The sequence below is a fragment of the Sus scrofa genome, chromosome 14, assembly GCF_054392235.1.
Source record: "Sus scrofa isolate SSC_HxYL_T2T_F1_AM1 chromosome 14, Sscrofa_HxYL_maternal_Yorkshire_Landrace_v2.0, whole genome shotgun sequence".
Taxonomy (NCBI): Eukaryota; Metazoa; Chordata; class Mammalia; order Artiodactyla; family Suidae; genus Sus; species Sus scrofa.
The window spans coordinates 68,512,401-68,533,602 of NC_139396.1; the positions used below are offsets into that span (position 1 = coordinate 68,512,401).

The following is a 21,202-nucleotide window of genomic DNA, read 5'->3' on the forward strand; positions in this document are numbered from 1 at the left end:
GCTGGTGGTGGGGAAAGAAGGAGCCATGTGCCAGAGATGGGACATTAGAGAAATCCCAGGATCAGCAGGGAGAGGAGAGGCTGAGGGAGAAGAAGCAGGTGCCCTGAGATTCTGGAACTTCAGTGGGAGCAATTAGGAAGCAGAAAAGTGTGGGCTTGGGGTTGAATTTGGCCTTGAGGTCCTCAAAGATGTTATAGCAGCTGGATCTGTGGATCTAGGACCAGCCTAGAGATGGCGGTTTGGGGGGCACCTGCAGCTGTGGTTTCATCAGGAGACAGCTTAGAGGTGACAAGTTCTCACTGGTAGGACCCCCCAAGGCCCCCACCTCAGAGTCTGGGGCTCGCTGATCTGCTTCCTGTGAGGTGGGTGCAGCTCTAGTTCAAAGCCAGCCCCTGACACCTCTCCTGGGGTTCATCCAGGGAGTGGGAGGCTGGCAGGTGGCCCATGCAGGGGTAAGAAGCAACCACCCTGGGCTTCCCAGCTCTTCCTCTGCAGACCGACCTCTACCCGCTCCGTGGGCAACCGCACGCTGCAGCAACACCAACTCCCTTTCCGCTCCGGGAACCTGAGCTTGCCTAGCTTTCACCTCCCACCCACAGCTTCCCAGCAGCCCAGTCTGAGGAAAGCCCCCCACCCCCATGCTGGGGCAAGGCAGAAAAGAGCGAGGCCGGCCCCCTGCTGGTGGCGGCACCACGCCCTGCTCCTCACTGAGCTGCTGCTGGGTGCCAGACACTGTTCTGGGTCCTGGGACAGAGCAGAGTAAGACAGTCGTGGTCTCCAGCCTTGGTGGCTCCAGGCTAGTGGGGGAGGCAGACAGCAATGCAAATACCCCCATCCCACCCCAGGACAGTTTTGAGAAAATAAATAACCCAGAACACAGGCAGGGAGGAAGAAGAGCTGAGGATGCACTAACCAAAGGACAGAATACACAGTATTGCAGACAGAGAGAACAGCCTGGGCAGAGGCCTTATGGTAGAGGGGTATGCTGGGCAGATCACCAAAAGTGGCTGGTGTGGCAGGAGCCTGAGAACAAGAGAGAGCCCAGTGGGGGGCAGTGGGAGGTCTTATAAAGTACTTGGTAAACAGCCTGGAATTGGGTACTCCCTGGTTGGGTGTCAGGGACCTGGAGGTCTAGCCCCAGCCCGACATTTGGTAAGACATTTCCCCTCTGTACGCCTTTTTGACTAATCAGCAATCACTCACTATACCTGATCCTTGAAACCTTGGAGCCTTTGCCCCAGCTGTCACTTACAGGCTCCAGCCCTTCTCTTGCTTGTCATTCAGGCTGCAGAATGGACTTCACATCTTCCAGGCGCCAAACTGTACACCCACATCACCTGACTCTATTATATCACCCTGTTTTGCTTTTGCCAGGCTTAAGCTCACACTGCAATCTCTGATGCTCCTGTTGGTCCTTCTGCTTGTCTGTTGTCTGTCTGTCCCCTCGCCTGGGAGCTCTGTGCCCCAGAAACTTATGAAATTGTCTGTGGAGTTACTGAGGCTGAAAGGTGACAGGAGGATGCGTCTGTCTTGGCATCTAAGGGGACTGAGCTTGAAATGTGCCCGCCCTCGGGAAATTGGCTCTGAAGATCTGGACAGGTCCCTCAAATTCTGAGCCTTGGGGTTCCCGCCTTGGCGCAATGGGTTAAGAATCCGACTGCAGCAACTCAGGTAACTGCGGAGGCACAGTTTGATCCCCAGCCTGGTGCAATGTTGCTCCAGCTGTGGCTCAGATTCAGCCCATGATCCAGGAACTTCCATATGCACAGGTGTGGCCATTAAAAAAAAACGAAAACAAAAGCAAACAAAAAAAAAACCTCTCTAAGCCTCATCTGCACGGTGGGTCATATCTATTGCCAAAAGTCCCACACAGGGCTCTCTTCCACCCGAATGCTAAGTCCCGTTCCTCCCCTTGGCCCAGGAAGTAGGAGTGGCAAGGGATTGATCCAGGTCAAGTTCACCTGCTTCTGTGAGCCCTTCCTTTACAGCTGCAGCTTTAGCACATCATCAGTCTATAGATGACCCTCTCATGGCAAGGCCCTGAGAATCAGAGGGGTGCCCAGTGGAATCCCTACCCACCCTGGAGCATTTCAAGAAACTTTTTCAAGCACCTACCAGGTCACAGGCCACATCTGGGGCATGAACTGCTATTATCTTGTCCATTTCACACAACACACAACAGCACACATACCTTCAGCCACATACCCACAAGAGCCCAGCGAAACCCACACACACCATCCTTCCTCCCTCCCCTCTGTCTCAAACTCTGACAGTGCTGGTCCCCAGCTTCTCAAGGGAGACCCGTTCAGAGACGATACCTTGTCTCTGTTTGAGATGTCCCCACAGTAAGAGCCCCCAGCCGGCCAGGGTATGTGACTTCCCTTCCTGGATAGAGCAAGAACCCCAAGCCCAGCCTTCAGCTGATGGATGCTTGTGGCCTTGCCACCTAGGGACCCCGCCCCTTCTCCAAGAGGATCCCCCAAATCCTCTCCCACAAGGCAGCAGAGAGACACAAGGGCTTTAGAAACCAGGCAAGTTTTAAATATATGTTGCACAATATTAACATTAAATACACATCATAAATAAGCCTTATAAATAGGAAACAGATTAAAAACAAATCTATAAATTAGTCACGTCCTTCCAAGGAATCAGCCCAGCAGCTTCTGGGACCCCCCTCCAGGAGAGCAATGGTTTCAGCATAAGAAAATACCACGACGCACCACCAGGGGGAGCAGCCAGGAGCCGGGACCAGAGACCAGCTGCCACCAGGCGCTAGAAGGTTTCCTCCAGAGAACTCTGTGTTCACCAGTGTCCATTGTATCATGCGTCTCTATGTCCGCAGAGAATCTGATATCCACCCTATGTCACAGAGTCCCAGCAACTGACAGGCAGAGAGGGATTTACATGGTACCCAACCCTTCAAATCACAAAGAAAAAAACTGAGGTCCAGAGAGGTAAAGTGACCTTGCTGAGGCCACACAGTGAGTTAGGGGCCAATTTTGGATCCCCCCCAAATCAGGGCTCCTTCTTGTACGCACTGCCCCATCACAGCTGCCTAAAGTGAGGTCATCCAGACATCCAGGGGTCTGGCCCGAGACTGGTGATGAGGCACAGGAGGCCACCTCCGGCCCTGACCCCCCTCTACAACGAGGCCACTATGGAAAGGAGGAAGTCATGAGAGGGACAGTCCGGCAGGCCTCCTGGGAGCAGAGCTGGGGGGGCAGCCAGTCTGGCCATGAGTCAGCCTGTGTCATCAGACCCCTGAATCAATGGAAAGTTGGCCCCGTGTGGACCTGACCCGGCCACCCCACCAGGACTGAGGAACTCAGGGATGGGGGGCTCAATAGCTGGACCCCATCCCCCCCAGGCCAGAGGAGGTAGAGGGGCTGCCCAGCTCCCACCCCTCAAAGTGCACTTCCAAGAGGTGGGGAACGGAGCGGTGTCATCCTGCAGAGTACCTGCTGAACTTTCACCTGGCAGGGGCGCTCCTAAGGCTACCGGGGCAGCTGGCCCCTGGGCATGAGTCTCTTGTCCCTCCTGAGGGGTCGCATCCTGCGGGCCCCTTTCTGCAGGGCTGGGTGGGGGCTGTGTCTCCTGCTCCGGCTCCGGCCCGGGCTCTCCCCCCACTCCCGGAGGACCTGTGCCACCGAGTGCATGAAGCTGTGGTAGCCATGCAAGAACCTGCAGCCCTTCAGCTTGTGCTGGAATGCGTCCGATGGGGGAGTGGGCGGCGGCGTGGCCCTGGGGCCTGGCTGAGTGGGCTCAGCTGTTTCTGCCTCCGAGGATCCGAGAAGCAGCTGGGACATGCAATGGATGTTACTCCTGAGTCCCCGGATGTTCAGCCTCGCCAGGTGCTGGGCTTCGGGGAGGTCCTGCTGTAAAGCAGTCAGTCTGTGCAGGACAAGGCCCAGTGTGGTGTTGAGAGTCTGCAGGAAGACCCGCTTGCTGAACCCCCTGAGGGTGCTCTCGCTGGGGAAGGCCCCAGGGCGATCCTTGCAGTGCTCCTTCAGTCCAGGCGTGTCCAGGCCTTGCATGCGGATCTGGGGAGAAAGGACAGTCAAGGGGTGAGCGCTGGACCCCTACACACACACACACACACACACACACACACACACACACACCAGTCTGCTCTGCTCAGCCTTGAAATGCTCGACCTCGTGCAGCCCCTGTCCAATCCCCCCATTGTACAGACCCTGAAATTAGGCTTGAAATGGAAGAGGATTCCCAGGCCACTGCAGGCAGGGTGGGAGGGATGCTGGGGGACTGGAGGGAGTGATCGCACAGGCAGTGATTGTGGCATGGGGCATGTCACTGGGGAGGTGACAGGAGGTGACATGGGCTTCGGAAGGCGGGGCTCTTTTTTTCACTGCAACATCCTGGTGCCTAGAACAAGGCACGTGGTGGGTGTGCAACGAGCACGCTGGGCAAAGGGATGAATGAGGCGATGAAGAGGGGTTCACGCTCCAGGCCCACTGAGCGGGGGATGTTGCATGATCTCCTGGGCATCTCAGGGTTAGGCCTGGACTGTTCGCCATGGCCCTGGAGAAACCTGGGGACTCGGTCTCCCCACCAGCCCCGTGCTAAGTGGGGGTTGGGGCGGGTCCTCCCTGGGGCTCACGCCTACCCTAACCCCCCAGTTCTCTGAGACTCAGATGCCCCCCAAGGGCCGGGTGCTCACATAGGGGTCCAGGAGTGTGCTGGTGTCCCGCATGTGGTCTGCCTGATGCCGGAGCTGCCGGAGGAGTTCGTGGTATTTGCCTGAGCACTTGCCCTTGGCCGCCGTGCTCAGGAACAGGAGTCCGAGGACCAGACCTGGGACAGAGAGGGGATGGGTTACCTGACTGTGGGGAGGAAGCCACATGTGGGCAGCTTTCAGAGGGGACGGCGCTCAAGAGGGCCTCGGAGGATACAACTCCATGGTCCACACCTTTGTGCCGTTGAGAGCGGTGCTGGGCACTGCACCTGCACTGGAGCACCTGCTGCCCCCGCCCCCCGCTACCTTCCCAGCAAGTCACTGTTCAGCCCCCGAAACAGTGGCTACAATTCGCCAAGTAGGCCTTTGAGAAGAACTGGTGAGCCCAGCTGGAGTCAAGCCTGCCAACCTCAGGAGCTGACACCGGGGGCCCTGGTGGGCTGCTCTTCGTAAAACCTCTGGGTTAAGGGACAGCCATGGCCACAGGCCCCTGGGCCCACCTGTAACAGATCCCAGCCAGTCATGCAGTTAGACTCTGGCAGGCTTTGCGGCTCAGGAGCAGCCTGGCACTCTGAGCTATGCCCGCAGAACCAGGAAAAGCTGCCTTTCCATCTGAAGCTTCCATCTGGAAAGGATGAGTGAGGCCTTCTAGTCCAGGCCCCCATTTTACTAAAAACAAAGGCACTGAAGGAGAAGGGCTTGCTCAGGTCACCCAAGGCCAGCGCATCCGCTGACCTCTCACACCTCTCTCCTCTCCCCCTAAGTGGCCACTTCTGTCAGGCCCACCAGGGATGCTGTGAGCCAGAATATTCTGGGGGGCGGGTAATTACGGCTCCCCCCACCTCCCCCGACCCACCCACTGAGCCCTGGCAGCCACGTGGTCGGAAGGGCCTGTGGCGCAATGGCCCGGAAGGCAGTGACACCACCTTCCCTTCCTAAGAACTGTGGCCCCTTGGGGAAGATGCTGCTAGGAGACTGAGGGGCTAGGCCCCCAGGCACGGCGACCACAAGACACCCCTCGCCACCCTCCCCCCCAGGTATCTGCTGCTGGGCTCGGGCAGGGCGGCTGATGTGAGCAGAGTGTGCGTGGGAGCAGGGTGTCTGCATGGGTGTGTGTCTGGGTCTGTGTGAGGCTCGAGGGAACAGCTGGGCCGTTTTGTCCCATCCACCACAGGGGCCCCGGGGCTGCATGCGGGGGTTCCCAGATTGGTGAGATTGAGGGCTCCGGAAGACATCACGTGGCTCTGTGTGTCTGTCACCCTGTGGGTGTGGCTATATGTGCTGTGTGATTGTGTGGGCTCCAGGGCCCCCGGGGCCTGGCCGATAGTGACCATCCATCCCAGAGCCTGTGAATTGGGGCCAGAAGGAAGCCCCGCAGCCCTTCCAGACAATACACCACAGTCCTGCTCAGCTTCTGCAGCTTCCTCCACTGCCCCAGCACTTCTCCCACCTCCCTCCTGCTTCCCTAGCTTCTCCCGCTGTGATCCCCTTCCCTCATAACCCTTGCTCCCAGAGTCGACTCTATATCACCTACCCCTAGAAGTCCTCCAGGGATACCCTTCTCCACCCTGTGAAGATGCTGTGTTCTCAGTGGACCCCTCTCTTTGCCTGATCCTCTGGCTCTTTCCCTTTCTTAGCATCTTTCTGCCCCGTGTCCAGCCTCCCCAGTTCCCAGAGGACAGCAGCTGGCCCTGCTCCCCACTGGCGCCCATGAGCACAGCAAGCAGGTCCCGGCGGGAAGGAAGGAAGTACTCACTGAGCAGTGTCCTCCGAATACACTGTGCCCGCATGCTGGGTGACCGAGCTCCGGCCTGTGCCTGCTGGGGGTGACACCTCCCGGCTGGGAGCCCTGCGGGCTGGCAGCCACTTTATGCCCGCCGGGGTGATTGGCCAACACCTCGTGAGGTGGGTGGGGAGGGGGAGGGGGGAGGGCAGGCCTTCTGGGAACATGACCCCAAAAACCAAAGTTTCCACAGGCGGCCAATGGGCGCTGGGCGCGGTGGCATGCCTGCTCCTCCTCCTGTTTTCTTCGAATTCGTTCTTCGAGGTCAGCCCCACGCCCAAGGATGATGCAAACCGCAGCCTCAGCCTTTTATGGGGTGAGCAGGGAGCAAGGGGGTCCATGCCCACTGTAGGAGGCTGTGCCCGGGATGGAGGGGAGAGTCCACCAGCTGGGCCCCTGGAGGGCCTGATGCAAAGTCCCGGCTTGGGAGCCTTCAGCCTCACAGGCCACTGTGGTTTGGGGCTGAGGGGAGCGAGACATCTTCCTTCTTGAGTGCCCTTCCCGCCCTCCCGCCAGGGCTGTTGGGACATCTGTGAGCGGAAACCACCGGGCTCTGGGCAAAGAGCCAGACCCAGGCTGGCAGCCCCGAGATTGTGGTTATGGCCCCAGGACCTGCATCCCCCAGCGGGACTCCCAGCCACCTCCTCTCCCCCAACAGGCACCCTGCACACAACCAGCCATCCCCAGACCATCGCCCACAACAGGCCCCTTCTCCACAGACAGGACCCTCTGGGGAGAACCAGGCACTTGGAGCAAGAGAAACAGGAGATCAGGTTCAAGCCCACTGACATGCTGTGAGATCCAAGGCAAGTCGCTTAACTTCTCTGGGCCTTCGAGACCCCCACCATCCCCGCCACCTGTAAAATGAGGATTTGAAAAGCATTTCCTGGCCACCTCACAGGGCTGCTGCCATCATGGACATAAAAGGCAAAAGCCCTTTGAAGGCAAAAGGAAAGATGAAAGTCTGATTCCAAGTACGAGCTGTCGGGAGGCGGGGTGGGGGGCGGAGGAGATGGGGAAGCTGTGAGCTCAGAGGGGAAGCCAGAGAAGGGGAGTCGCCGCGGTGACGGTTGGGGACCAGGTTTCACTTTCTCTGAAAGATAGTGATCTTGGGTTGGTCCTCTGCTTCTTGCAGGCGTCAGAATGAAGGGGCCCTGGAGACAGCGCCTCCAGAGGCAGCCTGCTGCTTCACTGGAGGATACACTGAGGCCAGAGAGGGCAGATGACGGGGCAGAGGGCTGGCACACCGTGCCTGCAGCTTCAGCACGTCCACCGGACCTAGACGAGGGTCTTAGCCTGTGCCCAAGGAGTTCTGTGGGGAACAGGGTATCAAAGGCTGAGGAGCCAGGCTGGGGTCCCTGGGGGCGACCGGTGAGGCCTGCACTAGGAAAGCCAAAGTGGCTGGAAGAAGAGACAGGCACCCTCCCACCATCCCCACCCCAGCACCAGTCATCACCATGAAGGCTGTTCCCACCAGCTCTCCCCCTGCAGACACACCCACGCAGTCATTTATGCCATCAACAAACTTGTATTGGGCCCCTGCTCTTGGCTGGCCACTCCCATCTGCTGAGGATCTAGCAGGGGACAAAACCAGAGGAACCCCCATGCCCAGGAGGCTTCCTGCACACACACCCCAACTCCCTGCATGCAGCATGGTATTCATCACACCGCAGCTGCCGCCGCCGCCGCCACTCCCGCCCCCCTCAAGGGCCAGTTCTGGATTCTCCTCCTGAGAACTTCGCTTCTACTAGATTCCTCATCTCAGGTCCCACCCACACAGGCGGCTCCCTGGGATCCTTCTTCATTTTACACCCCTGATCTCATTTTGCCACAACCCTGGGAGGGAGAGTAGCTGGGCGGGGAGGGCATGGCTCCCTTTAACAAGGAAACTGGGAGGAGCTCAGGGACAGGCTCCAGCCCCAAGGGCAAGGTCTGGCTGGAGAGCTTTGTGCCCCTCTCAGGGGCTCCTTGCTGACCGACCGCCATACTCAGGGGACAGCCCTGTGCTTTCACCCCATGGTCCAGAGAGGTTGCATGTCCTCCTCAGCTTAAAGAGGCCCCTGAGGACTTCCCTGGTTAAGGATTAGCAGGTTAAGGATCTGGCATTGTCACTGCTATGGCACGGGTTCCATTTCTGCCCCAGGAAATTCCACATGCTGAGGGTGCAGCCATAAGTAAAGAAAGAAAGAAAGAAAGAATAAATAGATAGACACAAAAATAAAGGAGCCTCCAAGGCCCAGAGACGTTGAGTTTGCCCTGCCTGCAGCTGTCCTTTGTAGAAACATTTAAGAGGAGCAGGGCATGCAAACCAGGGCTATCAAATCAGAAAGACCTGGCTCTGAGCACGAGGCCTTAAACGTGAATATTAGGTCGCTCATGCTGCCATAACCAAATATCACAGACCAGGGGGGCTTAAATGACAGAAAGGCATTTTCTCAGTCCTGGGGCCAGAAGTCTGAGATCAAGTTATCTGTAGTGTTGGTTGCATCCCGAGGCCTCTCTCCTTTGGCTTGTAGACAGCCCCCCTATGGTCGCCTCCCATGTGGTCATCCCTCTGTGTGTCTGTGTCCTCATCTCCTCTTCTTATAAGGACAGCAGTCATGTTGGAGGGGGGCCCACCCAATGGCCTCCTTTTACCTCGATGCCCTCTTTCGAGGCTCTCTCTCCAAATACAGTCACGTTCTGTGGTGCTGGGGGCCATGAGCTCAACCTATGACTTTGAGGACATAAGTCCATGCCTAACAGCTTGCAAGAGGGCATGGCCAGAGGGCTGCAGGGAGTGGGGACCCCCGGAGAGAGTCTGAAGCCAGGTGGAAGGGGGCTGTGATGTGCAGGAGGACAGGGAGTGGCCCCAAGGTGAGGAGACCCAGCTGTCCATCAGAGCAAAGTGTGAGGGGAAGATGCGTCAGTGTTTCTGGTGAGGTCAGCGCCCAGTGACGTCCCTGTCGCCAGCAGGAAGAGCTTGCAACATGGCCCAGCCGGTATAAATAGGCTCCCCGACCACAGGGCCCGGGCTGTCCCCTTGTCCCAGGCCACGTCAGCTGGGTCCGCGTGATTCGGAGGGGAAGAGAGGACCAGCTTGGTTCCTCAGAACTGCTGCTTCCGCACCTTTCCGGCCCACGGTCCGGCTGGCGAGCCTTCCCCCTTTAAACACAGGGACAGGATTTTGTGTGGCCTGAGGGGCCCCTGGAGGCAAGAGGCCACTGGACTGGGTGGAGAGACCTGCCGGGTAAGAGGTGGAGACCAGCCCAGGTTCTGGCCTCAGTTTGTGGGCCCAGTGTTCCTGACCCAGTCAAGAAATTCAGTTTCCCCTCCATAAGACCACAGCAGCACAGCTTAATAATAAAGAGATGAACAATGCAATCTTCAAATGTGCAAGTGACTCAAAAAGACATTTCTCCAAACCAGACACAAATGGCCAATAAATACATGAAAAGATCATTGATATCATCAGCTACCGGGAAAATGCACATCCAGACTATGAGATGCCACTACACACCCACTAGGATGGCTATAATCAAAGATAGACAGGAGTTCCCTTCATGGCTCCAGTGAACCTGACTAGGATCCATAAGGATGGGGCTACCATCCCTGGCCTTGCTCAGTGGGTTAAGGATCTGCCGTTGCCGTGAGCTGTGGTGTAGGTCGCAGATGCGGCTCGGCTCTGGCATTGCTGTGGCTCTGGCATAGGCCGGCAGCTGTAGCTCCAATTCGACCCCTAGCCTGGGAACCTCCATATGCCAAAAAAAAAAAAAAAAAAAAGACAGTAACAAGTGTTGGAGAGGACATGGAGAAATCAGAGCCCTTGTGCACTGCTGGTGGGAACGTAAAAGGGTATAGCACCTTTGGGAAAAGTATGTCTCTTCCTCAAATAGTAAACCTAGAAATGTCAATATGACAATTCCATTCCTAGGTATAGACCCAAGAGAATCAAAAACAAGAGTTCCCTGGTGGCCTAGTGATTAAGGATCCGGTGTTGTCACCTCTATGGCTCGGGTTTGATCCCTGGTCCAGGTGGGAACTTCCACATGCCATGGGAAAAAAAATCACAATGCTAAGTGAAAGAAGCCAGGAACAAAAGGCCGCATGTGATTCCGTCTGCATAAAATGTCTGGAAGAAGTGAATCCACAGGAACAGAGTAGCTTTGTGGTTGCCAGAGGTGGGAGATCTGGGGACGAGGAATGGTAGCTTATGGATATGGGTTTCTTTTGGGGGGATGAAAATGTTTTTGAACTAGATGGTTGCACAATTCTTGTAAATATACTGAAAACCACTGAATGATACACTTTACATGCATATGACGGTATGTGAATTGTATCTCGATTTTTATTCTGTTTATAGCCACGCCCGCGGCATATGGAAGTTCCTGGGTCAGAGACTGATTCTGAGCCGCCGCGGCAACACCAGATCCTTGAACCCACTGCGCCAGGCGGAGGATTGAACCCACACCTCCGCAGCAATCTGAGCCGCTGCAGTCAGATTCTGAACCCACTGTGCCATGGAGGGAACGCCTCAATTTTTAAAATGCAATGGCAACTGCTGCCTTCCTGGAGGGTCAGTGTAATTCAGCGGACGATGCAGGCTAGCGCCTGGCCCATAGCAAGTGTCCAATGGGCATTTACCTGCCAGCCACTGGGGCAGACAATAGAGCACATTTGCTTATGTCACAGGGTGGCTTTAAGGACGGTTGGGAAACATGCATTACATAAACCCTGGGATGAGCAAGTATCTACTAGGGTCCCCATGAGGCCAGTGAGGTCACCCTTGGCTGGGGGTACCTTTGACTCATGACCTGCCACACGGTTCTGGAACCTGGTGTGTCCATAGGGATGGGACCCATGACCTCCCCTGCACCCAGTGACTCCCCAAATGCGGTGACTCCCCAAATGCGGTGACTCATCCCCCTTCCAGGGGCCTGAAGACCTCTTCAGGGAAGTGTGAGGCGGGGTAGTGGGAACTTGCTTCTTTTCTTTCTGTCTGCCTCACACCAGTCGCAGGCCTCCAGGCCAGGCCCTGCCACAGGGACCCCCAGGCCAAGGGGAAGGCAGGTGGGGGCTGATTTGTCTATTCTGAGAGGAGAAGACCAGGAGACAGAGGGTGCAGATGACCCCCACCCTTGGGCCACCCTCTCTGAGCCCAGGGTCCTCTCTGTGAGATGAGGGGACAGGCGAGATGACCACAGAGGGCCCACATCTCTCTGAAGCCCCACAGCGGTTCTAAAAGCTGAGACATCACTGTAAATAAAACATCAGGAGTTCCCGTCGTGGGGCAGTGGTTAATGAATCTGACTAGGAACCATGAGGTTTCGGGTTCAGTCCCCGCCCTCGCTCAGTGGGTTAAGGATCCAGCATTGCCGTGAGCTGTGGTGTAGGTTGCAGACGCGGCTCGGATCCCGCGTTGCTGTGGCTCTGGCGTAGGCTGGTGGCTACAGCTCCGATTCGACCCCTAGCCTGGGAACCTCCATATGCCGCGGGAGCGGCCCAAAGAAATAGCAAAAAGACCCAAAAAAAAAAAAAAAAAAAAATCAAACAGGATCAGGAAGTCCAATGGAGTCCTGACTTTTCTCACGATGACAAACAACACCTATTTTGAAACTCCATATTCTTGCCAAAAATGTTTTGGTGCCCCAGGCACACGCTGTCTGCCCCGTGGGAATAACCGGGCACATTTCTGCAGCCTTTGTGTGTGCCGGGCCCAGTTCTGAGCCTTTCACGTGGCTCAGCTTGCTGAATCCCTTGAACCACCTAGTGAGGCCGAAATCACCGTCTCTGCCCTGCAGATGGGAAACTGAGGCCTGAGAGGTGGGGCCCCTGGAGGAAGGTCACACAGCCAGGAGGCTGCAAAGGCTCAATAAAAATGAAAACAAGCACTCTCACAGCGGGAGCCTGGAGGTCCTGCCTGGGCTGAGGAGCCGGCCCAGAGGGCTTGGGGGAAGAGATCAGTATTTCTGCAGGTCTAGAAAGACAATGCTGGTTTCATTGGCAAAAATGCGGAAAAGAAGTGTTGCAAATTCCATGTCAGAACTGCATGAGCTGAAGTGTAATCAAGTCCTCATGGGACCAGTTTTGAGATGCCAGGTGTGGCGGGAAGTCAGAGAGGAAGGAAGGCAAGGAAGGAGGAGGATGCTGAGCCACCACAAAGCGGCTCTACTGCCATTGCAGCCCCTCCGGAGGGGCTTGTACAACACAGCCTGGTCCCATCATCCTCTTGCTTAAAACACTCCCCTGGCTTCCTGTTGCCATCCGGATCATTACCACAGCCACAAGGCCCTGCCCATCTCCCTAGCTTCACCCCAAACTGCTCTAGCTCCCACTTTCTCTGAACTTCCTCAGTCCTTCAGAGAAGCTGAACCCTCACCCCAGGGCCTTTGCATGTGCTATACCCACTACCAGAACACTCCTGGGAGTTCCCGTCGTGGCGCAGTGGTTAATGAATCCGACTAGGAACCATGAGGTTGCGGGTTCGGTCCCTGCCCTCGCTCAGTGGGTTAATGATCCGGCGTTGCCGTGAGCTGTGGTGTAGGTTGCAGATGCGGCTCGGATCCCGCGTTGCTGTGGCTCTGGCGTAGGCCGGTGGCTACAGCTCCGATTCAACCCCTAGCCTGGGAACCTCCATATGCCATGGGAGCGGCCCAAGAAATAGCAACAACAACAACAACAAGACAAAAGACAAAAGACAAAAAAAAAAAAAAAAAAAAAAAAAAGAACACTCCTACTGAACTTCCATCCGGACATCGAGGTTCAGTCCAAGCTTCACCTCTTCAGCTGAACTTCCTCTACCCCAGGCTAGCTCCTGCACCACCCTGAGCCCGACTCCAGAGCACCACATAACCCTCTTTGTAGCATTTTTCAGAATTGTAAACTGTCATGACTGTGAGGTTGTCTCCTCAATTGGACTGTAAATTTCAAGAGGGGCATGCACCACGGTGGTGGCTCCCCATCACCTACCTTCAGAGCACGGGTCAGGCCCTGGGACATAGTAGGTGCTCAATGAATCCTTAGTGAATGGATGGCCATACAGATGCGGCGGTGTGCAGAAGCCCCAGGCTGCAGGTCCCAGAAGTGGGCCCATTCCACATCCAGCGCACCTGCAGTCACAGGTGCAGGCCCACCTCCCTGCCGTTGCTGGGTGAGAACAGCACTCCTGGTCACCTTGCCTCAAGAAAGTCAGAATCACATCCCTCACGATACACCAAAGCATGTGATCTCTTTTTTTTTAGGAAGGCTCACTTTTAAAGATGCTGACTTTTTCTTTTATGATGATTTTTTTCTAAAGAGAATTCAAATCTATTATTTCCGTCACTGCAGATTTCAACACTTTTCCGGAAGACAAACTGAGAAAGAAAAAGCCAAAAGCGTTTCTCCTGCTTCCTTTAAAAAATTCGTTTCAGAACAAATTCCACGTAAGCAGCATCTGACAGCCTCATAGAAGGGGGCTAGCCTTCACTGGAGGAGACAATCCTGCACTTTGCAAATAACCTTTTCAGTCCCTCATTCAACCCACATTTCATAAGTTACACACTGTATGTGTGGGGCGCTAGGCCAAGTGCAGGAGAAAGAAAGAAAGAGCTTACAGGGGTGTGAAGTTACAGTGAATGCCTTTTTTTTTTTCTTTTTTTAGGGCCACACCTGCGGCATATGGAAGCTCCCAGGCTAGGGATCGAATAGGAGCTGCAGCTGCTGGCCTACACCATAGCCACAACCACGCAGGATTCAAGCTATGACTGAGAACCACACAGCAGCTCATGGCAATGGAGGATCCTTAATCCACTGAGCGAGGCCAGGGATCGAACCCACATCCTCATGGATATTAGTTGGGTTTGTTAACTGCTGAGCCACAGTGGGAACTCCACTATGAATGCCTTTTTATACCCAGGCTGTGAAAGGTGAATAAACACACAGGCCAACGTGCAGCATGTGGAGGGGCCAGAAAGACCCATTTGTCAGGCTGTCCATTTCCAGCCCCGAGAGGGGGCTCTGACACAGCCTGGTCTTTGCAGTACCTCAGGGCCTAGTGATGGACCTGCCTCCTGAGCAGGCCTAATCAGAGTCTTTCCCAGGACCGAAGGCAGACCCAGGAGACATGGCTCCCTCACACGGCTGGGGTTTCTGAGCTGAGAGGTCACTGGTGCTGTGGAAAGTCACCTTCCCCAACCCCACGAGGCAGGAGTGGAGTCCTGCTGAGTGGGCAAGAACACAGTTGGCACAGCCAGGGAGGCCAAGTAATCTCCCTGAGCCCCTAAGCCCTGCTTGAAGACAGGGCTGAGCCCACGGCAGATCCCAGCTACACAGGGCGTGATGAGAGTCCCATTTCTGCTGGTCGAGCTGGTTTCCTGGCACTGGCCTGTGGGGAGTCCTGAGTCCTACATAAGCATGAGGATGGGGACAGAATAGGTGGAGGGTGTGAAGGGAGGAAGTAGGGTGGGCCAGAGCCTGCTCTGGCTGCAGCTGCAACCAAAGTTCAGGAGCTTTGTTCAACAGAGAAGGCAGCTGTAGGAAGATGGGGGAACATGGCCAGGGCCCCATGAAGCTGTCTACAAATCGGGACACAGAGGCAGGACTCACCTGCAGGGGTCCTAATTACGGGCCAGGAGGAAATGACCAGGAGTGGGTGCTGGGAGACTGGCTTTCTTCCCCCTCTTGTTCTTGGGGACAAGCCAAGGAAACACTGAGCATTTTTTTTTTTTTTGGTCTTTTTAGGACCTCGCCTGCAGCATATGGAGGTTCCCAGGCTAGGGGTTGAATCAGATTTGTAGCTGCCGGCCTACACCACAGCCACCACAATGCAGGATCCAAGCCATGTCTGCAACCTACACCACAGCCCAAGGAAACACCGGATCCTTAACCTGCTGAGTGAGGCCAGGGATAGAACCTGTGTCCTCATGGATGCTAGTCAGATTCATTTACTCTAAGCTACGATGGGAACTTCCTGAGCATTTATCTTGATATGAAGAAAAGAAGCACCTTGCAGGTTCAAGGGGAGAAAAGGCCATCAAAGCTTGCTCTGTCCCCGGACAGCCTGGTGGCCGTTCAATGGGTGATGTGGTGTGACGGGCTAAGGCCAGGTCACCCTATGCACAGATGCACGTGTAAGGAAGAGAAGGAGGACAGTATGCAACTAAACACAACTTCTGTGCCTTCCCACAGTCAAGAATGAGCTTAATAGGCAAAAGGTGGGAACTAGCCAAATGTCCATCAATGGATAATGGATTTTCAAAAAGTAGTTATATCCACACAGTGGAATATTATTCAGCCATAAAAAGGAATAAAGTTTTGACACAGACCTCTACCTGGATGCACCTCAAAAACATTATGCTTGGAGTTCCTTGGTGGTCTAGTGGTTAGGACTTAGTGCTTTCACTGCCATGGCCCTGCTTCAATCCCTGGTCTGGGAACTGAGATCCAGGATCAAGCCCTTGCGTGCTGTGGCCAAAAACATAAAACAAAAAAACAAAACAAAAAAAAATCCATTATGCTGAGTGAAAAAGCTAGACACCAAAAGTCCCATATTAGATAATTCCATTTATAAGAAATGTCCAGGAGTTTCCATTGTGGCTCAATAGAAATGCATCTGACTAGTATCCATGAGGACGCAGGTTCAATCCCTGGACTCACTCAATGGGTTAAGGATCTAGCATTTCCTTGAGCTGTGGTGTAGGTCGCAGATGCGGCTCAGATCTGGCATTGCTGTGGCTGTGGCAAGGGCCAGCAGCTGCAGCTCCGATAGGACCCCTAGCTTGGGAACCTCCATAAGCTGCAGGTTTGGCCCTAAAAAGACCAAAAAATAAATACATAAATAAAATAAAAAATAAAATAAATAAATTAAAAAAAATAAAAGTCCAGAATAGGGAAATTCATAGAGACAGATTGGTGATTGCCAGGGCGTGGGGGAGGGGGAATGGGAAGTGACAACTACTGGGTACGAGGTTTCCTTTGGGGTGATGAAAATGTTTTGGAACCAGAGAGAGGTGATGGTTGCGCAACACTGTGAATGTGCTAAATACCCCTGAGCTAGCTAGCTATTCACTTTTATTTTTTAATGATTTTAATTTTTTCCCATTATAGCTGGTTTACAGCATTCTGCCAATTTTCTACTGTACAGCAAAGTGACCCAGTCACACATACACATTCCTTTTTCTCACATTATCATGCTCCATCCTAAGTGACTAGATATAGTTCCCACTGCTATACAGCAGGATTTCATTGCTTATCCATTCCAAAGCCATAGTTTGCATCTATTAACCCCAAATTCCTAGTCCATCCCATTCCTTCCCCTCCCCCTTGGCAAGCACAAGTCTGTTCTCCAAGTCTACGATTTTCTTTTCTATGGAAGGGTTCATTTGTGTCATATATTAGATTCCAGATATAAGTGACATCATATGGTATTTGCCTTTCTCTTTCTGACTTACTTCGCTTAGTATGAGTCTCTAGTTTCATCCATGTTGCTGCAAATGGCATTAATTTTTCTTTTTATGGCTGAGTAGTATTCCGTTGTGTATATATACCACATCTTCCTAATCCAGTCATCTGTCGATGAACATTTAGGTTATTTTCAAGTCTTGGCTATTGTGAATAGTGCTGCAATGAACATGAGGGTGCATGTGTCTTTTTCAAGGAAAGTTTTATCCAGATATATGCCCAAGAGTGGGATTGCTGGGTCATGTGGTAGTTCTATACATAGTTTTCTAAGGTACCCCCATACTGTTTTCCATAGTGGTTCTACCAATTCACATTCCTACCAACAGTGCAAGAGGGGTCCCTTTTCTCCACGCCCTCTCCAGCATTTGTTATTTGTGGACTTATTAATGATGGTCATTCTGACTGGTGTGAAGTGGTAGCTATTCATTTTTAAATGGTTAACTGTATATTACGTGAATTTCATCTTAAATTTTTGTTTGTTTTTTAGGGCCTCACCTGCGACATGTGGAAGTTCCCAGGCTAGGGGTCGAATCAGAGCCACAGCTACCAGCCTACACCACAGCCACAGCCACAGCCACAGCCGCACAGGATCTGAGCTACATCTGCAACCTATACCATGGCTCACGGCAATGCCAGATCCCCAACCCCCTGAGCAAGGCCAGGGATCGAACCTGCATCTTCACGGATACTAGTCAGACTCATTTCCACTGCACAACAACAGGAACTCATCTTAATTTTTTTTAAAAAGCTTAAAGCAGAGCTTAAAAACACAACTCTATGAAAACCAAGAGACTGGAAAGCAGAGAATCAGCTACAAAGAGGCAAGAGAGAGTCAGAGGACTTACCACACCCTCTCCTATGTTACTGCCTAGTTAGCACCTGTCCAAGGGCTCTTATTAGTCAACTTAGAAGAGGCTCACCTAAATTTAAAAGGCCAGAGGGTGCCAGCAGGGCAGGGCCTGGAAGCTGCTTGGAGCAGATACTCGTGGTCTGCGGAGAGAAGAATAAGGTGAGGCCTGGAGCGGCAGCGCAGGCAGGAGAGCTGGGCCAGGCCGAGAGTGTCAAAGGCAGAGCAGGGGAGGTGGGAACACAGGAAGGTTGTGCTGGAGAAGATATGCTCTTGCAGCCAGGGGAGAGGGAGACCCACGCGGGGAGACCAGCCGGAAGTTCAGGGTAGCCACACAGGGGAGGACAACCGTGGGTTGACTGGGGCCCTGGGAAGTGTGGGGTCCAGGGCTGTGGAGGGCACTGGGGCTGGGGGCCGGAGTCAATCTCTGGGTCACTGCAGAGACCCCAGGCTGAGGGGTACATGCACAGGGGACAGAAAGCAGGGACAGGCTTGCTTTGAGCTACAGGCAGAAGAGGAGGGACAGAGACAAAGTGGGCAGAGAGGGAGGAGGCAGACGGGAGAGGCAGGAGTGGAGCAGCCAGGGGTAGAGGGCAGAGAGAGGAGCTGGAGCTTGGGGGGTTTGGGCAGCACAGCTCACCCCTCCTCTGGTGGCTGCAGGGAGCTGGGCCTTCTGGCATCAGGAGAAGCAGGGGTCCCTGAGGGGATGTGGCTTCAAGGAAAGTGGACAAGAGGATACACACAGGCACACATGTGCAGACAAAGGATGCAGATGTGTACACACACACACGGACAGCCAGAGACCAAAACACACACACACACACACACACACACACGGAAACGTGCCCCAAGGGCTCATACATGCACACGTGGGCACAAGATCCCGTCTTAGCCACACGGGACACATGCAGAGACGGAGCCAGGGACACAGCTGATATTTATCTGTAATAAGATGCACATTCGGCCACAGACATCCAGACCTCCGACACAGAGGCACAAGGACACACCAACACTTGGACACACATGTAGACAGAGAGACACACACTTTGGGACCAAAACAGACTTGCCTATAGACACCCATGAAGGCCTGCACCTGCGGGTGCGCACACACCCAGGCGGCATACCCATCCAGGTGACACCATAAGCAACCCCCTGGGAAGGAAGCTCTGGGCACCCCATTTGAGACTCCTTGGTTCAGGAAGCCCGGCACCAAGGCCCGCCTGGGAAAGTGAGACACAAACCGTGACCGTTGCCCAACATGCTTGCTCAGCCCTGCCCAGGGTCAGGGAGGAGGCAGGGCCTGGCCTCGCGTGCCTGCCCACGCACTTGTTGCCACTGGCTGCAGACATCCAGCCACCAACGCAGACAACTGGGATTGCGAGGGATCTTGCAAAACCCTCCCCGTCCCTCAGGGTTCAGCTGAAGTGTCCCTTCCCCCAGGGAATCTCCCCAGGCCCCTGTGGACACGCCTGACCTCACTGACCTTCTTTTTACATTTGGGTTCCCGGTGCCCAGCCGTGTGACCTTGGGTAAATCACTTCACCTCCCTGTGCTTCGCTTTCCCTGTGTGAAATTGCACACATGAATGAATGGAGCACACCCCCTCCCCTTCCCCCATGTACAGACAGGGAAGCAGCTTCCCCGGACTCTGTCAGCTAGCTGCAGGCTGCGCTGCCCTTCCTGCCTCCTGCTGGGCCCTTCCCACCCAGTGGGATCTTGGGGCACAACACGGAGAGGGCGTGGGTTTATTTTCCCTCTGCACAGGAAAAGAAGACAGCTTTGGACCCACGTGGCCCAGACCAGCAGGGGTCGGGGGAGGACTTTAAATCTTGAATTTCTGCGTGAATGTCTTCGAGGACTGAGGAGGTATGAAAGTGTGGAAATGAGCCTCGGCCTCTTCCCTCCTGGGGCTTGTGCATCTCCTGCCCCCACCCACCCAAGAGCCCCCACCTCCCCACAGGTTCACATCCTCCTGGCAGATGCCGGATGTCAGGCAGAGGGACCATGGGCAGAGCCCTCCCTGGACATGGACTGCATCTTCCTGAGGACAAGGACTCAGGCTCCAAGGTCTGGAGCCTCGACCCTGGTGCTCAGGAGTGGCTGCGCTGAGGTGATCAGGTGGACCAGGGCTCTCAGGGTGCCTGCGAGTGTCCCCAGGCCCAGTTATGAATGACCCAACCCCAGACTTGGGCTGCCCAGACTGACTTCCCTTGTCCTAGAATTCTCCAGGATTCTCAGCCTGGGCAGCCTGACAACTTTCTGTCTGAGGGCACCCAGAGCACCAACTGTGCTAGAAGTTCAGGGTTACATCTCTTTTTCAGAGATGCTATGTCCTCTAGGCATCTCCCAAACCCTGTGGCCCAACCCTCAGAAGGTCTGGGTCTCCTGACATCCCCACAGCAGGTCTCCCCATCTGTAATCTGTGGAGGCTGAACTGGTCCAGTGACCCCAGGGACCCTAATGCCAGAGAGCTAAGCACCCTCCCCAAGCTTACACATGTGAGGCACAGACCCAAGTGGGTATGCTGGTTTCTAGGCCTGGGTCCGAGTCAGATCATCCCACCAGGCGTGCCTGTGGCTTCCTATCCTGACCAGTCCAGAGGGCAGCCCCAAGAATGAACCTGTGCCAAGTTAGGACCCACTTTAACAGACATGGGAAGCTGGGATGACTTACAAGTGGACAGAGAGAAGGACAGACTCCCAGAGCTGGACATGCGGCCAGAGGCTCTCTAGCCACAGGTCAGGCAGCCCCAAGAATTCTGGTCCCATCTCAGCCCAGGACATCCCTTGAGCCAAAGCCCAGGGAGAAAAGCAGGAACACCCCCCGCCCCACGAGCCCAGAGACAAACTACAAATAAACGTCCCCTTCCCAGGGCCCTTGGGTTAGGGTCCTAAAGGAGCTGCCTCCTGGGTCTCAATGCGCAGGGAAACTGAGGCCAAGGGGAAGAGGCTGGCCCAGGGTCCCCGACAGCTCACTCACCGGGCTGGGCTATGCTCCCTGCTCCTCTGATCTGCAGCCCCCGGGTTCCCAGGGCAGGGTGGGCGCACTGCCAGAGGCCTGGCCTGGTTCTGGCTTTTCTGGGGAGCCACCAAGACCTCTGAGTACGCCGAAGTCACACCCTTCTTCCCTTCCTGGGCACAGGCGGGCCTAGGCTGAGGGCACCTGATAACCTCCCCAGCGTCTGTGGGGCCCCCTTGGGCCACGGTGGAGTCCCAGCTCACAGAGCGGGGAGGCGGCCCCTCTGTGGCAGGAAACCTGGGCCCAGATGTGTGGAGCCTCTGACCCCAGCATGCGGCCATCACAGGAAGAGTGGGCTCCAGGTGGCCTCCAGGTCCTTGTCCTGTCCTCCCAGCCAGGTGAAGCCCAGCATGTGGGCTCCCAGGTCCCCGCTCTGCCTGGCTCCCTCCTACCACTGCTCCAGTGGGAGCTCTGGTGGCAAGAACTGATCAGTCTCCTGTGA

At 55.0% G+C, this 21,202-nt stretch overlaps 2 protein-coding genes across 18 annotated transcripts; one reads left to right on the plus strand and one right to left on the minus strand.

Annotated features, from left to right (window-relative positions):
• Positions 1 to 2,519: 2,519 nt before the first annotated feature.
• On the minus strand, positions 2,520 to 20,869 carry OSM (oncostatin M). Of its 16 annotated transcripts, XM_084993678.1 has the most exons (8): positions 19,226 to 19,305; positions 18,383 to 18,962; positions 17,816 to 17,885; positions 15,761 to 15,899; positions 6,450 to 7,006; positions 5,103 to 5,193; positions 4,679 to 4,812; positions 2,520 to 4,040 (listed from the first exon to the last, which is right to left on the minus strand). In XM_084993678.1, the coding sequence occupies exons 7-8, from the start codon at positions 4,709 to 4,711 to the stop codon at positions 3,495 to 3,497; spliced, it is 579 nt and encodes a 192-aa protein (XP_084849804.1). In that variant the 5' UTR covers positions 4,712 to 4,812; positions 5,103 to 5,193; positions 6,450 to 7,006; positions 15,761 to 15,899; positions 17,816 to 17,885; positions 18,383 to 18,962; positions 19,226 to 19,305; the 3' UTR covers positions 2,520 to 3,494. The 16 variants fall into 16 exon arrangements, with proteins under 16 accessions (XP_084849804.1, XP_084849798.1, XP_084849797.1 ...); XM_084993672.1 differs by lacking the exons at positions 5,103 to 5,193; positions 18,383 to 18,962; positions 19,226 to 19,305 and adding an exon at positions 20,722 to 20,869 and having other exon boundaries at positions 6,450 to 7,333; XM_084993671.1 differs by lacking the exons at positions 5,103 to 5,193; positions 15,761 to 15,899; positions 18,383 to 18,962 and adding an exon at positions 20,722 to 20,869 and having other exon boundaries at positions 6,450 to 7,333.
• Positions 5,612 to 9,839, plus strand: LOC110256683 (uncharacterized). 2 transcript variants are annotated; one of them, XM_084993709.1, is made up of 5 exons: positions 5,612 to 5,730; positions 6,353 to 6,598; positions 6,670 to 6,792; positions 7,135 to 7,282; positions 7,612 to 9,839. In XM_084993709.1, the coding sequence occupies exons 3-5, from the start codon at positions 6,760 to 6,762 to the stop codon at positions 7,935 to 7,937; spliced, it is 507 nt and encodes a 168-aa protein (XP_084849835.1). In that variant the 5' UTR covers positions 5,612 to 5,730; positions 6,353 to 6,598; positions 6,670 to 6,759; the 3' UTR covers positions 7,938 to 9,839. The 2 variants fall into 2 exon arrangements, 1 of the variants encoding a protein (XP_084849835.1); XR_014825924.1 differs by having other exon boundaries at positions 5,613 to 5,730; positions 6,331 to 6,598; positions 7,196 to 7,282.
• Positions 20,870 to 21,202: the final 333 nt, after the last annotated feature.